General features: G+C 41.2%; 1 protein-coding gene across 1 annotated transcript; it reads left to right on the top strand.

Moving 5' to 3' along the window:
• Nucleotides 1-12,120: 12,120 nt before the first annotated feature.
• Nucleotides 12,121-13,059, top strand: LOC143297109 (N-acetyllactosaminide beta-1,6-N-acetylglucosaminyl-transferase-like). The gene has a single exon (XM_076609281.1). It carries the CDS (start codon nucleotides 12,121-12,123, stop codon nucleotides 13,057-13,059), a length of 939 nt encoding a protein of 312 aa, XP_076465396.1.
• The last annotated feature ends 4,233 nt before the right edge of the window (nucleotides 13,060-17,292 follow it).

Below are 17,292 nucleotides of genomic sequence, written 5' to 3' on the forward strand. Positions count from 1 at the left end.
TGTGTGCGATCGAGCGGGGGACGGAGGTGAGGGGTGGATAAAATGGAGGCGCTGGCGTGTGGGAGAAGAAAGTGGGGGTAGGGGGTTGAATAAGAGGTGGGGGGGGACTGTTGAACAGTTTGATAAGATCGATGGGGAAACTGGTGAGTTTCTTCGGGTGTTACTGTGGAGAAAAGCTGAAAAATGTGCGCAGTTTGCACGGATGAGACAACGAAAAGAGAGGTGGAATATAATGTGTCTATAAAAAAAAAATGTAATATGGTCAAGCTCTGATTTGGTGCTGTACAGCCTTAACACAGACTGATGTGTTTGTTGAACAAAGAACAGTTATGAATCATAATATGTAAAGCAATATTATTATTATATATATGTGTATATACTCTCTCTCTCTCTCTCTCTCTCTCTCTCTCTATATATATATATATATATATATATATGTGTGTGTGTGTGTGTGTGTGTGTGTGTGTGTGTGTGCGTGCTTGCGAGTGTGTGTGTGCGTGTGTGTGTGAATTTTTGCTGTTTATTGTTTTATCTATATCTTCGTGAACACCAAACTGTGCGCATTTCTGGTTCAAGACAATCGCATGATAGTGGACCACACGACAACCAGTTAAAACAAATCTTTGGTTTGTTCGTTTGTCTTTTGTTTGTTTAATATTAATTTTGCTTTCACTGTTTGTATTTATTCCGATGCCATTATACTGTGATGTTGATGATGATGATGATGATGATTATTATTATTATAATTATTGCATCTATTGCAGTTCTTGTTGTTACAATGTAATAAAAGTTGAATATTTTCAAAGATCGTTTCTGGGGTATCTTGATAGTTGCGCGAAAGGCAGCTCTCAGTTAGGCAGCCCGTTGTGCAAATTACACTCATTTTGTAACGCGCTTAACCCTTTCACTGCCAGTCAATTTAGAGTACAAAATTCCCTTGTGCTATAAAGACAGAAAATATGGTGTCTAAAACTAGCTGAGGATTCCCCCTGCGATGTGCAGAAAATATGACCTGTCCAACCACCGAACATAAAGAGCAGTAGGTTCATGGATAACAGACCCATGATCTGGTCACCTTTCAGTGACATCGGTCCTCTACCTAGCTGCTGCGTAAATGCGAGTTTGGCAGTGAAAGGGTTAAAGTTTGGTCTCTGACCAAGGATAGGCACTATTTAAGTATCCATATCAATCAACAAAAAGATGCCTCCTCCCGTATTTGCTTCTTATCATCAGTGCCAACGAGTTATCTCTAGTTGCATCTCCCACAGTGTCTCTCTCAGTCTCTCTCTGCATGTCTGTCTCTCATCCGCTCTCTGGCTGTTTCTCATGTTGTTATCGTCCTTTATTCATATGGGGCTATGGCCTTGATGAATAAAGCATCTGAATCTGTCTCTGTCGGTCTGTCTGTTTGTCTGTCTGTCTGTTTCTCTCACTCTCTCTTCGCCCATCCCCTCTGAGCAGTTTGTTGTTTCGATTTACAATGGCAAATAAGAGAAGAGGAATAACACATCGCGTGAGCATAAGAAATAAGATTAAAGTTCTCCTTCACATTCGTGTGGTGAAGAGCTAACAATAAAACAAAACAGTACATCATAATAGTAAAGTAATAAATACATAAACAAATAGATAAATAATAAATAAACAAATGAATAAACACATAAATAAATAAATACACAAATACATAAATGAATAAATAAATAATGGCAATATTGATACAAAACAATGCGTAATCAAAACATAGACCAAACCAGTTTTGTATTGCACTGCATTGCATTGTAATGTGTTGTTTTGCATTGTAATGTGTTGTATTGGACTGTAATGTGTTGTATTGCATTGTAATGTGTTGTCAATACACTCAAATTAAACTTTCCACCTGTGCCCGGTGACCAATCACCGCCAGCTGTGTGTTTTAATCAAGAGAAGTATGCTGATTGCTATTGACTCACTGTTTAAAATAAAACAAGTTTGCGTGCGTGCGTGCTTGTGTGTGTGTATGTGTATGTGTGTGTGTGTGTGTGTGTGTGTGTGTGTGTGTGTGTGTGTGTGTGTTCACGCGCGAACGCGAAAACCTTCGACTTTTAACAATACGCGCAAGCTTCATCTCACTAAATCCCCAAATCCAATTTGCCTCGGAGACACAATAATTACTTCCCTGTCAATAAAAACGTCAAATCGAGAACTTTAAATCCACGCGATTATTTTACGCCGGACTAAGATTTTCGTTTGAGGATTTTAATGCCCTGGAGTAAATATCTGGTGGGAAGATTTTACTCCCTTCACGAAGAAATATTTTCCCATCCCATAAAGCACTAGAAAAGCATTCCCATACGAATTTTATTCTCCATTGAAACTTTAGGCAAAATTCTTTTATTTCAAAGAACAATTAGAAAGCACAGTTATCTTTTCAACATTCTCGCCCTGTGTTGAGTCTACAATGCTAGATAATCATGTTAGAGAGAGAGAGAGAGAGAGAGAGAGAGAGTGGTGGTGGTGTGCCGATATAACACACACACACACACACACACACACACACACAATCTATCTATCTATCAATCTATCTATCTGTCTGTCTATCTATCTGTCTGTCTGTCTGTCTACATTCACGCACGAACAGACTGACACGCCGAAACTCGTCATGACTCGAGCAGTGACATACGAATCGTGGATAAAAATTTCTGATATTGTGGTGGCTGGTGACTCAACCCCGTGTTTGTCAAGTTGTGCAGGGGGGAATGGGTTAGTAGGAAAAGAGAGTGGAGGGCAGGTGCGCACATGAGACTCAGCATTAAAGAGGGGAGGATGGGGGTGGAAAGGAGGAGGGAATGAAAGTCGACATTGGCATGACTTAGTTGGTGGTATTATGAAGTTTGATGATTTCATTCTCCCCCAAAATAGTCCAGCTTGGAGCACGTGCTTTGTATGTTATGCATGATGTATGTTTCATGTGAGTGGGTGTGTGAGTGAGAGAGAGAGTGTTTGTGTGTGCGTGCGCGCGCGCGCGCGCGTGTGTGTGTGTGTGTGTGTGCATGTCTGTGTACGCGCGCACTTGTGTGTTTGTGTGTGTGTGTGTGTGTGTGCGTGCGTGTGTGCTAACGGAGAGGAAGTACTTGTTCACAGGTGTGTGTGTGTGTGTGTGTGTCTGTGTCTGTGTCTGTGTGTGTCTGTTTTGATACTATTGTTGTTATTAAGATATTTTCATGTCCTTACTGGCTTGAAAATGCGCTTTGTACTTCCCGCTTAATATGAGGCTATATGTACATCCGTATTTAAATTACGCTCTTCTACAGACACAAAAGGAGGCAAATTGTACAGACCAGATTCAGTCAAAATACCTAAAAGAAAGAGTAAAATAAAGATAGTATGCAGCGATGTATAGAAGTGGAAAAAATCAAACAAACTGTAAACTGCTTATCAAGGAAAGGAGAGGCGAGCTCCTTATATTCACATACCGATGCCTCGTTTCTGATTGAAAACGGTTGGATCATGCACCCAAAGCCTTTATTTCCAAATGGAAAAGACCGAACCACAATTTCTGCAGCTTTTCATCATTTCAGGGAGAATATTCAAACCTCACACCGTAACTTTTCATGGGCCTGTGTTAGTTTTCAGGGACAGATCTCGTTCGCAAACGGTTGCTTTACTTTCTGCGTAGAATAAATCTTTTTATATCCATTGACGGCGATTTACAATGGTATTGTCCAGGGTGAAAGAAATGGTTCCTTTCGCAATTTGAAAGGGGTTCTATGGCAGTTGGATTCAATGCCACAGAAACTCCCTCGTATACAATGCTGTCAAGCATTCGGTTTGGTGTGAACCATTTATTTATTTTTTTATTGTTGCGGACGAGCGTGTGTTTGAATGATCATGTGTATGCGTGCTATATCAAATAATGTGTACATGTGTGTACGACTGCATGTGTGTGCACATGCTTTCGTGTGAGTTTTATATATGTGTATATAAAAAATGTGTGTGTGTGTGTGTGTGTGTGTGTGTGTGTGTGTGTGTGAAATGTTGTTGTTGTTTTTTTCAAGATGGTATTTGAATAAGCAACAACTGTTGGTTTTTTATTTATTTTTAAAAATTTTTTTTTAATAGATTTCTTACATTAAGCCATCTGGAAAAAAAGAGAAAATAGATTGAAAAAAACAACAAAAAACATACACACAAGAACAGTGCGATGATGAAATACACCATAGCATTTCTGTTCCACACGCATATACACACAAACACATGCACACACTCAAATTCACCACACCCATACCATTTCGCAGCACATACCCCCTCATAAAACACAAGCACACTGTCAACCTTAGCATGTACAAAACATTTCAAAACAATGTATGGAGCGATAAACTAATAGATACAGGTTAGTATTGTTGTCCTTTTAGACAGCTATTGAGATGATTCTTCAGATTTTTCTTGATCACATATTATTCATGTGATGGACTCGGGGTAAGGGTAGGGTTGGAGTGGAGTGGAGATAGGGGTAAAGGTATGGTTGGAGTGGAATGAGGAATTAAGAGTAGTAAAAGATAGCAGGTTCTCGTGCAGGCAGGAGCATATGAAAGCGGACGCCCTTTCAGTTGTTTATTTACTACAGCTATTACAGGAAAACAGTGCCTGCAAGACACAAACAAATAAAAGCCATAAATACAATGTCAACGTTGCATGTACGTATAACAATGAGCATACATGAGGCAAAGACCAAGACTGGTAGAGTACCCGCATCAACAAAGTATAAAGGAGGGAACCAAAACCAAACCGAAACACAAAAACCATATTCTACAATACATGAACACCGGAAGCACCATAAGTGGGAAGTCAGTCATTCATGGATGTGGGTAGCATGGAGCATACACAGTGCTGTGCCTACCTCTGGGTTTGGTATTTGCCCAAAACAACTATATGCACTCCCTTTGTCAAGTAACATTAATACTATCATACCTTATAGTAAATAATAACAACATAATTATCAAAATACAACAAACTCATCCTACCAACTCCAAATGGGAAATCAAACCTCAAACTTAGTACATAAAATATTTAACATATAATTTATAAAATATACTCACTATCAAGTACACATACACTGCAAACTCATAAAAGCAACATGTCTGTTATTCTTCACCTGGTCCCCAAGACCATGCAACTAAAGGGCTAGGGTTATACTTAATTAGTAAAGTAACCAAACAACCTAATCCATGGAAAACTATTTCAGCTGTATTAAATTTAAAGCGACTCAAATGAATCAATCATCATGTGGCACTATACCGAAGTATGCCGTATAGGAGAAAGCATGATAACCGAGCTGGAAAGACTATTACTTGGTCTGGACTAAGCCACAGCATAAAAACAATGCATACATGTGAAAACCAAACACTGACAGCCAAAGACTTTCCTAATACATTTAAACAGTGCAGTTACAGTGGTTGTGGCTAAGCTGATTGACTAGAAGTACACTGACAGTATAGATTAGGAAAAGCTCATACTGTGTCAAAGTGACTCAAATGAATCAGTTTATCATGTAGCACTATACGGGAATAAGCCGTATAGGAGAGAGCATGATAACTAACTTACAATTAACAAACTGATACATATCAGGTGGTTTTAACCAATAACTGATATTAATCAAACACTATCTTGTAATCACCTCAACAGAATACTACACACATCTTAGAGTACTGAGCACACTGTTGCAGTACAACCGAGATCAGCATGTAAGATAATACCTGAATAGTAAACAAGATGGAGAATCAGTGGCTTAGATATAATACTGGCAACCTGATAGACCAGAGAGTAAGTGAAGCACCATCATGGCTTAACTCTTTCCATACGAACGGCGAAAGAGACGACGTTAACAGCGTTTCACCCCAATTACCATCTTCAAAATATTGCAAGCGGAAGGCTCTTATACTGAAGAGGTGAATGTTGACAAAGAATACCACAATTCTGACGACGGAAGCTAAAGGTTGGGTCATTCAGACACCCACTGGACATCCGAGAGGTCTGTGTAGAGGAGAAGAGAGGACTGGCCGTACTGAGTGAGTTAAGATGTGACCAAGCGTGCTATGCTTGCTCCAACACTATTCACGCACAAGCTGTAGGCCTATCAGCAGGACAGTTTTCCCTCCTAACCCGCGCACAGAATGTGTGACGTCACTCTGCTTACATCATTTTGTCCTCGCCAGACACCTGCTCACAGCTCGCCCAATGTCGCATCGCGGTACGTCATTGGCTGAGAAGAAACGTGTGTTTCTGTTCCACCGTATTTAATTAATAACTCTTTTGTCAGATCAGTAAACTACTAGTATTATATACTGGCAGAATCGTCTTAATTCCATCTTTAAATCTATTCCACTTATGTTCGCCTACGTGAAACTGATTTAACGCAGTTTGTAATTTTCAGCGACGAGCTTGTTAAAACTGACCCTGTTCAGGTGACTTAAATTAAGATTATAAATTCATCTTAAATAATCAACACTTCATTTTACACTCATTATAAAGTAGGCGTTGAGCTCTTTCTTTTGCAACTTATCCGATGCAAATCGGTTCAGGAATCATTTAGAAATCTGTCACTGAACACCTTGTAACAAGCACAGTTCTCATCAGATTTCTTCAGATTAGTGACGATCTGGTTTGCAGCCCACGTGATTGTCTTTGCAGTTCGCCTAATTTGTATAAATTGGCCGAGCGGGTGATGAGTGGTCACTTCCACACCCGAGCCAGCCGCGGCCAGCACCTGCTCTCTTTGTCTCTTGCCGTGTAGTGGTCAGTGTTGTCCCCACAACAGCAACATCTCGCTACGTATTGCTGTAAGTACTATTGTGTAGAATGTGTTGATTTGTAAATTGTATTATTCGACCCAGTACTTGTGTTCATATAAGTATGTTCAGTTATTGCTTTGTTCAGTTAATTCTTTGTTCAATTATTGCTTTGACATGTTAGTCACAGCTCAGCTATGATTGATCTAGAAAATCGCCATGTCGTCATATGCTCGGAGCAGTGTTCCATTTGATTCTTCTTAACGTCACAGTCAGTGACGTCTCTGTACACAGATAGTTTGTTCCAGAATGTTCTAGTGAGTGCATACAGTTCATTCACCACTTAATGGTTAAGCCATGATGGTTCTTCACTTACTATCTGGTCGATCAGTTTGCCAGGATAATATCAAAGCCACTGATTCTATTATCTTGTTTGTTATTTATATATTATTTTACATGCTGATATCAATTGTACTGCTACAGTGCGCTCAGTACTCTAAGATGTGTGTAGTATTCTGCTGTTGTGATTACAAGATAGTGTTGGATTAATCGCTTCAATCACTTTAACTGCGCTATTTAAATGTATTAGGAATGTCATTTGATGTCAGTGTTTGGTCTTCACACATATGCATTATGTTGTTGCATATCCCAAACCCGAGTGATAGTCTTTCCATGTAATATGTATACATATGCTTTATTATTCACTTGTGCCGACATGTTGTGCTTATGACATTTGTTTGTGTCATTCCAGGCACTGTCTTCTTCTCTTTTTGTCTTCTCCTAGTTGTCTTCTTCTCTTTTTATCTTCTCATTGTCTTCTCCTAGTTGTCTTCTTCTCATTACTTCTTCTTAGCCTTCTCCTTTAGTTCATAACTATTGTTAATAAACCAATAGAAAACCCCATTTGTGACTGGCCTCTATATGTTCCTGGCCTGTGCGTGGGATCTTGTCTATCCTTTCATTCAATCAATCATATTTAGTTAAGTCTTTTGTGCCGTACCCTTGAATAACCACTTGGAGCACGGCTACATTCATAAAAATCATATTATTTTAAGTGAATGGAAAGTTATTCCATAAATTTCCACCAGTGTGCATGAAGCTGAATTTTTGTAAAGGTTATTTTTAGTCTAGGTAGACATAAGATATGGCTGTGCCTGTGGTCATTAGTTTTAATACTTTCTGTAATCTTTTTTGGGGAGCAACAATACATAATTATACAACATTGTGCATACAAACAGCCTTGTTGAAGAACAGCCTTTTGTGGAAAGATGACACATAAAGTGGGTCAGGGAGCTCGACTTCAACAATACTAGTTGTAATGCATTTTTATGTATACGATGAATGAATTTTAAAGTCGTATTGCAGCAGCTATGTATGTATCGTATCGCATATCCCATGAAAATGGCGCATATTTTATGTTTGGCAGAACGTGCACAGAAACCAAGTTCAGTTCAGTTTAGTTACTCAAGGAGGTGTCATTGCGTTAGGACAAATCCATATACGCTACACTACATCTGCTAAGCAGATGCCTGAACAACAGTGTAACCCAAGGCGCTTAGGCTTTGAGAGACAAAGCTTTCGATGATTAACGTCAAGGGTCTTTTTTAAATTTTGCTTACTGATGTATTTTGCTGGAGAGGTGTTTTCCTAAGTCATGGGGCGGGAAACGCCAGTGCCTCCCCCCCCCCCCCCCCCCCCACCTGCATTCACGATCGATGACACAGAGATCAAGTCAGTCGACAAGTTTTGTTACCTGGGCAGCACCCTATGCAGCAACAGATCCCTTGATGCAGAAGTGACGCTGCGCATCGCCAAGGCCAGCTCCGCCTTTGGCAGACTCAACAACAGGCTGTGGAACACCAAAGGCATCAAGTTCAGCACCAAAATCAAAACCTACAAAGCTGTTGTGCTGACCACCTTGTTGTACGTTGTGAAACATGGACGACGTATCGCCGTCACATTCAACAACCTGAGCAGTTTCACCAGAGATGCCTACAGAGGAGCGGCCTGCCCAGCATCGAAAGCCTGTTGGTCCAGTGCCAGCTACGCTATGACAGACAGCAGGATCCCGAAGATGCTGCTATATGGCCAGCTGAAAGAAGGCCACAGCGAATTTGGAAGACCTTGCAAGCGCTTCAAGGACACCTTGAAGACAAACCTCAAAGCCTGTGATATAGATATCGCTTCCTGGGAAACTGATGCCCTTGACCGCTCTCGCTGGAGGACGCTGTGCTCTAGTGGCATAAAGACGTTTGAAAACAAGCGAACGCTGGCCATTAAGGAGAAGCGTGAGCGAAGGAAGCAGGGCTCAACTTCTGGAGACGTTTTCCCTTGCAACACCTGTGGGAAGTGCTGTGCATCCAGAATCGGCCTCTTCTCCCATATGAGGACACACACCGACAAATAAGCCTGCCTGCCTACTCATCCGTCGGTCCGACGGGAGACTCCATCATCGGGGTGGGGATAAGTTTTAGCACGTGTTATTTCTTACACCTCAGGGAAATTATTTCGGAACGGGGAGTGATTTTGGCACGTTACTTCAATAACAATAAAGGCCGAAAACATCAGGATGCACAATTTACTTAAAATTCATTCAACAATAATGGATGGTAATGCAGAAGCGGAAATTAACACGAGAATTATTAAGGCAAGTGTACGAACGTGTCATATGCACGTGCGCAAGTGTGGGGAGGTGGTACAGGGAGGGCAGAAGAGATGGAAGAGGATGGAGAGAGAGGGATGGATTTTATGTCATCGTGGAGGTGCACGTGCAAGTGCGTGGGTGTGTACGTGCATGTGTGCAAGCGTGCGGCGGATGTGTGTAGATGTTTGAGCGGGAGGGCCGTGCACATGTGTGTGGGTGGGTGGGTGGGTGATGTCACACATTGTTTCAAAATGTGATTACTGGAGACTTTGTATCTCCAATAGTTTCCAGGCTCCTTTACCTTTTCCTTGGCACGTGCCACGCAAAACCGGTGCAGAACTACATGAAAAGCGCTAGAAATACACCTTCTGCTGCTTCTTCATCTTCTTCAAAGTGGTAGTGGTAGTGGTAACAGCAGTAGTAGTAGTAAGAGATGTCGTGATCGAATTGTTATCATCACCATCATAATTCTTCTTCTCTTTATCATTATCATTATTACGAAGCTTTCCACAGTGAATCCTGTTTATGAATACAATTTAAAGCAAGGAATATATCTATATATTCTGCATTAATGATATTGATATCGCTGTATTTTGTATCTCGCATCACTTCACTGCAGTGTGACTGCTAGCCGACCAGCCTTTCTGAATTGCGTCCGACGTTTGTATGTCTGTTTTTCTGATTAACCCCCGTCAGCATTTCCTCTTTTCCGCCAGTCATCTGTTTAATGTTCTTTTCCTTCGTCTTGTTTTGTTAATGCTTTTCTTATCAAAGTGTACATATTACCCAATTGCTATTCTGACGATTTTTTTCTGTTTTTGATTTAAATTCTTTTTTTTTATCAATGTTTCTGTATACATTCATATCTGTTACACTATATATGATATCTGTTTCAACTATATGTAAAGTTCGAATATTAAAAAACACTAAATCAAATTATTATCATTATTATTATTATCATCATTATTATTATCATCATTATGAAAAGGATTGAAAGAGAACGGCTGTGTAAGGTGAAAGTTAGCTAAGACAGTTAATGACATCATATATGTCACAGCGCACGATGAGGATAAGAGAAAGAACATTGTTTATTTTCCATGGGGGGACAACGTCAGCGTGGATGTGAAAGAAACTACTCGGATGATTCCCCCCCCCACCCCCCCACCCCCGAAATAAAATCCTGCCTGCCTTTTTTTCTGGGGTAGGGGCTGGGGGTGAGGGGTAAATTTTGCCTGCTTAGAGCTTAGAGAGTGAAACCAATGGATTTTTTTTTTTTTTTTTTTTTTTTTTTTTTTTTTTTACTCCAGAGTAAAATTATCGCACAATGAATGAAATTACTCCGATATTAAATCATGTTTTTAGAACCATAGTAACGTTGTTCTGGCGATTCCAAAATAAGATTTGGCGGTGGTCATTGCTGTTGTAACATTGTAGAACATTTTATAAAGTACAAATTAACAAAAAAAACAAAAAACAAAAACAAAACAGTTTTGAACATTTGTTTTAAATTGATCAAAATTCGTCATAGCTGCAAAGAAACTAAAAATTATATGGTATAGAGATTATAAACTATCCATCAAACCCTGTCTCCTCGCGCGACCACGTGGTAATTTCATTGGATTTAGCAATTTTTTCCTGATTCTTGCAGGAAAATATATATAAAAATAAGATGTCACAGAAAATTGTATTAAGCTTGGTCTGACTCGTTAATTGAGAAAAAGGAAATGAGAGTTGCCGCGACTATGGATAAATATAGATCAGGCCGTCCTTGACACGGCCCAGAGGCCGGCCGGATTTACAAATCGGGGGAAAATGATCATTAAAAGAAATATTAGTAACATACTAGACACAAAATACATTCACTTTGTGGAGGTGTTATCTGTTGAATATGTTCTTATGATTCATCAGAACAAAAATTAATGTGTGTGTGTTTGCATTCTAGCGGTGTAAATGACTTTCAAACTTTTCCAGTATATAACTTTCTACAACAATATACAGCTGTACAGTTTTTGAAGCGCTAAACGAGGGTCCCTTCTTTCCCTCTTTCAGTCGCGACTCACGTTCGGCCACAGTGGGAAGTAAGGGAAGGGAACGGGTGAGATGCTAACTTTTGAAACGCGAAAGATCTGAACATGACTTGTACGAGAATTTCACTCCAGTATAAATTTCTTGGGGAGTAAAATTATCGTTTTACACCGGTTAGACAGCGGAGTGAAGCGAGAGAGAGAAAGAGGGAGGGATTAAGGGGATCGGGTGGGGGATGGGGGTCGTGGGAGAGACATACAAAGCAATAAAGAGAGACACACACAGCGCACACGGATGTCAGGGCGGACCATGAAGAAACGTCTCCGTAATTTGTTGGTGGTTCTGGTGGTGGGGTGTGTTGTCTGGTGGTGGCAATGCCACAGCGTTTTCACCATCTCAAAGCAGGAGAATACCCTTCGGAATGAAATCAGACGACAGCTGGAATATCTGTCCGCAGATTTTTCTGAGCAACTCGTAACGGTTCCTCCACCTTTACTCCCACCGAAATTAAGCAAGTGTTCAGTTACCGTGAGCGTTCGATCCGCGTGTGTTGATACGATAGAAAAACCAATCGCTCCGCCCCGCTGTCCTTTACGAAGCCTGTGCCAGGACTGTGATTTACTGACACAACTCCACGGGTATGATAAAGTGCCGGACGACGAAGAGAAGGGCTTTCCTCTAGCTTTCGGTATGAAGATGCACAGAAACGCGGAGCAAGCCGAACAATTGTTACGCGCTATTTACCGACCTCACAACATCTACTGCATCCACGTGGACAACAAAACAGACAGAGCGACGTTCAGCACCATGGAGTCACTGGCCAGATGCTTCCCGAACGTCTTCCTCACCAAACGTCTGAACGTGGTTTACGGGGGTCCACTGATGGTGGAGGCGGAGCTGGTTTTGATGAACTGCGCCCTGGAATCCCCAGTGCCCTGGAAGTACTACCTGAATCTGGCGGGGCAGGAGTTCCCGCTCAGAACCAACCTGGAAATGGTGCGCATCCTTCAAATGCTCAACGGTTCCAACGACATCAAGTCAGTGCCCATGCCGAAACATCTCCGAAGCCGGATCGATCGCGTCTACGTTATCAGAAACGGACGAATCGTCAGAACGTTCAGGCATAAAGACACGCCCAACACTCCCCACCTGCAGGTGCGGAAGGGAACGCAGTACGGAGCCTTCTCCAGAGACTTTGTGACGTCGCTTTTCGTCGAAGACGTGGCCCGAACCATCATCTCCTACTTCGCCGACACGTACAGCTCCGACGAGACAGTGTGGGCCACCATCAACGGCTACCCGGGGATGCCTGGAGGGTACCCCGTCAACGTGACCCACTCGCACCTGTCCCGAACTATCGTGTGGCAAAGCTCCAATCTCTACAAGTGTCGTGGGAGATACGTCCATGGCATCTGTGTCTTCTCCAAACAAGACCTCCCCTGGTTGCTGAAGCAGCCCAATTTGATCGCCAACAAGTTCGGAGGCTGGGCCGACTCTTACCAAGCGGCAAGGTGCCTGGAAGCCGTCTTGGATCAGAGAGCTAGGTCACGTGGTGATACTGTGAACCAATCGTACGTTCGGAATTCGCCGCACGTGAGGTTCCGGGATAAGGTTTTGCAGGAAGCGTAGTTCATACTGGGTACAACACACACACACACACACACACACACACACACACACACACACACACATATATATATATATATATATCTATATATCTATCTATCTATCTATCTATATATATATATATATATTACGTGGGGTGGGTGGGAGGAGGGGTAGAGGTGTGATGTGCTTTTTATTCAAGATAAATATGCATCTTTATTTCTGTCTCTCGTACACCTTTTCTACTCTCTGTCTGTGTGTCTGCCTGTCTCAAACATGCTTAATCTTCATCTGTATTTTTTTTCTGATTATATAGAACTTGACATATTGCCAATGAAATTAAAGCCGAAACAAAGTTAAGCCAAAATATTATCAGGGTCTACCCGTCCTCACTCGTGAGTAATTCTCTCTCTCTCTCTCAAGATCTGTCTGGGAATGACTTGGACATTCTCACTATCTTACAGATAAACATGCGTCTCTATCTCTGCCTCCATTTCACTTTGTCTCTGGCTGCCAGTCTGTCTGTCTGTCTGTCTCTCCCTGTCCCTCTCGATATGTCGGGGAATTATTTGGACATTCTAATATGAGGTGCATGTGTGTGTGTGTGTGTGTGTGTGTGTGTGTGTGTGTGTGTGTGTGTGTGCGTGTGTGTGTTTGTGCGTGCGTGCGTGTGTGCGTGCGTGCGTGCTTGGTTGCGTGCGCGCGCACACGCTTGTAGTTATGCGTGTGGCAGTCGTGGTGCTCTGTTTAGCCTTCAAGAAAAAAATATTTTCTTTGAGCTGTGCCATATCAAGCCAGTCTACTGACTGCAAACAGTTGAGTACATTAAATAATAACAATTGTACTTTGCGACTCCAATAACGTATCAGTGCATAAACATTAGTCGTACCATGATAGTAACAGACATGAACTTCAAGATGTTGGTAAAACACACACACACACACACGCGCGCGCGCGCGCGCGCGCACACGCACGCATGCACACACACACACACGCTCGTGCGCGCGCGCGCACACACGTCAGGTAGGGTCATTATAAGCTTACGCAATCTGCAAAAAATTATGTTTTTGTTGCTAACTGTATTAAACATTAGAAATAACCCCTCTGAAATTGGTTACAGTTGCTTTTTTTATTTATTTGTTTATCTTTTTTTTAAAATAATAAATCAAGTCGATCAGTTTATTGTCACACATTTTATTTTATTTTAAATAATTGGGCCCTCCGTGGGGATGCCGGGGGTCTTTCAGTATAAACAGCATCCCCTCCTTCTGGAAAGTTTGTGCTAGAAGTCTCCTCTTTTCTATCACTCTCTTTGTTTCTGCCTTTTTTTCTTCCTTCACTGTTGTTCCCTTTTTCTGCCTTCCCTGTCCATTCCCCTTTCTTTTGTCAAGCAAGCCTTTTGACACTTTTTTTTGTCTCTTTTCCGCAATCTGTAATGTATCTATGTGTGCTGTTTTGATCTGGCGATTAGGTAGTGAGATTGTAAACACTGGGGGTGGGTACTAGCTGTCTATTCTGCAGTATTTGTTTTGCCAGTATGGCCTTTTAATATATTTTTTGCTTGGCTTTGAAGTATTGTTTTTTCCTTTTTTTACGATTTTTTTTAAATCTGAGGATGATAAATCAAGCGGAATGGCTGGCGTTCTCAGCATGGTCTAGTCTTATTTGTCATTAGGAGCTAAATGAACTGTGCGTTGTGGGTCTGTCATAATGGGCTTTTTGGGTTGTTTTTTTTTGCGTGTATTTTGTTTGTAGATGTGACAGTTCTGTGTTGACGCGGCTGAGAATTTGTATGGTTTGACAGTTCTGATATTGCCCTTTGTGGTCGGCCGGACTGTGATCAGCAAGAACAAAAACAATAATAATTGGGCGTAAACTTCGGAGTTGTTATTTTTCAACTGGTCAATCTTTTTTTGTCTGATTTATTTGGCCCTTCTTATTGAAAAAAAAGTGTCTGTAATGTGCGATTTATTCAATTTTCTTCATCAAAAAATGTTGTGGTCGTTGAAGTTTGGTGCTTCATTCTTTCGCTCATGAAGTGAGTATTTTCTTTTCAAGTGTGTGTGTGTGTGTGTGTGTGTGTGTGTGTGTGTGTGTGTGTGTGTGTGTGTGTGTGTGTTTGTTTTAAATGTTCTTAGAGTTCAGTTGTCTGTTTTTTCCTTAATACACAGTATCGTTGAATTCTATACATTGTTATGAGATATAGTTTCGGACATAACCTCTTGACGGCTCTCTAAATTTATGTTGTTTTTGTTGCTAACTGTATTAAACATTAAAAATAACCCCTCTGAAATTGGTTACAGTTTCTTTTTAAATTTTTTTTTTAATAAATCACGTCGATCAGTTTATTGTCACACATTTTATTTTATTTTAAATAATTGGGCCCTCTGTGGGGATGCCGGGGGCCTTTCAGTATAAACAGCATCCCCACCTTCTGGAAACTGCTAGAAGTCTCCTGTCTTCTGTCACTCTCTTTGTTTCTGCCGTTTTTCTTCCTTCACTGTTGTCCCCTTTTTCTGCCTTCCCTGTCCATTCCCCTTTCTTTTGTCAAGCAAGCCTTTTGACACTTTTTTTGTCTCTTTTCCGCAATCTGTAATGTATCTATGTGTGCTGTTTTGATCTGGCGATTAGGTAGTGAGATTGTAAACACTGGGGTGGGTACTAGCTGTCTAGTCTACAGTGGTTTTTGCCAGTATGGCCTTTTAATATATTTTTTGTTTGGCTTTGAAGTATTGTTTTTTCCTTTTTTTTTTACGATTTTTTTAAAATCTGAGGATGATAAATCAAGCAGAATGGCTGGCGTTCTCAGCATGGTCTAGTCTTATTTGTCATTAGGAGCTAAATGAACTGTGCGTTGTGGGTCTGTCATAATGGGCTTTTTGGGTGTTTTTTTTGCGTGTATTTTGTTTGTAGATGTGACAGTTTTGTGTTGACGCGGCTGAGAATTTGTATGGTTTGACAGTTGTGATATTGCCCTTTGTGGTCGGCCGGACTGTGATCAGCAAGAACAAAAACAATAATAATTGGGCGTAAACTTCGGAGTTGTTATTTTTCAACTGGTCAATCTTTTTTGTCTGATTTATTTGGCCCTTCTTATTGAAAAAAAGTGTCTGTAATGTGCGATTTATTCAATTTTCTTCATCAAAAAATGTTGTGGTCGTTGAAGTTTGGTGCTTCATTCTTTCGCTCATGAAGTGAGTATTTTCTTTTCAAGTGTGTGTGTGTGTGTGTGTGTGTGTGTGTGTGTGTGTGTGTGTGTGTGTGTGTGTGTGTTTGCTAGTAATAGAGCTTTCATTTAAAGTCGGTGATATTAAATAAAACGAGAGAAAATTAAGTGCGTGTGTGTGTGCGTGTGCGTGTGTGTGTTAATATGTACATGTGGATACATATATGTATATGTACTATTAAAACACACACACACACACACACACACACACACACACACACACACACACACACGCACACTCACACACACACACACACACACACCCTGTTCCCTTCCCTCACAGAGAGAGAGAGAGGAGAGACAAGACGAGGGTCATAGGTAATCGCTGGTGCGTTTCTAGTTCCCGCACTGAATAGAGTCAACATAACACGAGACGAAATATACAACCACACACTCACACACAAACACACATATACACATACATGCACATGCATGGTATTAGTAAAATACATAGGGGGAAAGAAAAATAACAGTATGAAAGAAACAAACGCAAACACACACACAGGACAGAATGGGGTACAGAGGGTGAGGGAGGTTATCAGTCAATTGAACACAAGTGACAGTGTCAACAAAACGATCAGTTTACATAACACTGTATGGCATGAGGTGGGAAGGGGAATGTTTTTTGAAGGTGGTTGGGCAATGGTGTAGCTCGTTTTTGGTAGTGTTAGTTCCATAGGGTGGCACCTGAGTGAACCACACTGTGTTTGAACTTGTCAGTTCTTGGGATTGGGATATGGACTTTTTTTTTTTTTTTTGGGGGGGGGGGGGGGGGAGGTTCCTTGACGAAGTTGCAGAAAGTTCATTTCTTGATGTTAGTGGTGCTTTACTTGTCATGACCATGTGCATTGTTATTCCTTTTTTGTACTCTAATCTGATCTAATCTACGGATTAGTGGGAGGGTATTCGATAGTTAATATGAGAGAGAGGCAGAGAGAGAGAGAGAGAGGCAGAGAGCGAGAGAGAGAGAGAGAGAGACAGAGACAGAGTAAGAAAAAAGACTGGAAGGAAGAATGGAAATAGGAACAATG

The sequence above is a fragment of the Babylonia areolata genome, chromosome 22 (assembly GCF_041734735.1).
Source record: "Babylonia areolata isolate BAREFJ2019XMU chromosome 22, ASM4173473v1, whole genome shotgun sequence".
In the NCBI taxonomy this organism is placed as follows: Eukaryota; Metazoa; Mollusca; class Gastropoda; order Neogastropoda; family Buccinidae; genus Babylonia; species Babylonia areolata.

Bases quoted from the DNA above. Each gene is read 5' to 3' on its own strand.
- LOC143297109 (XM_076609281.1), top strand. From the start codon at position 12,121: ATGAAGATGCACAGAAACGCGGAGCAAGCCGAACAATTGTTACGCGCT.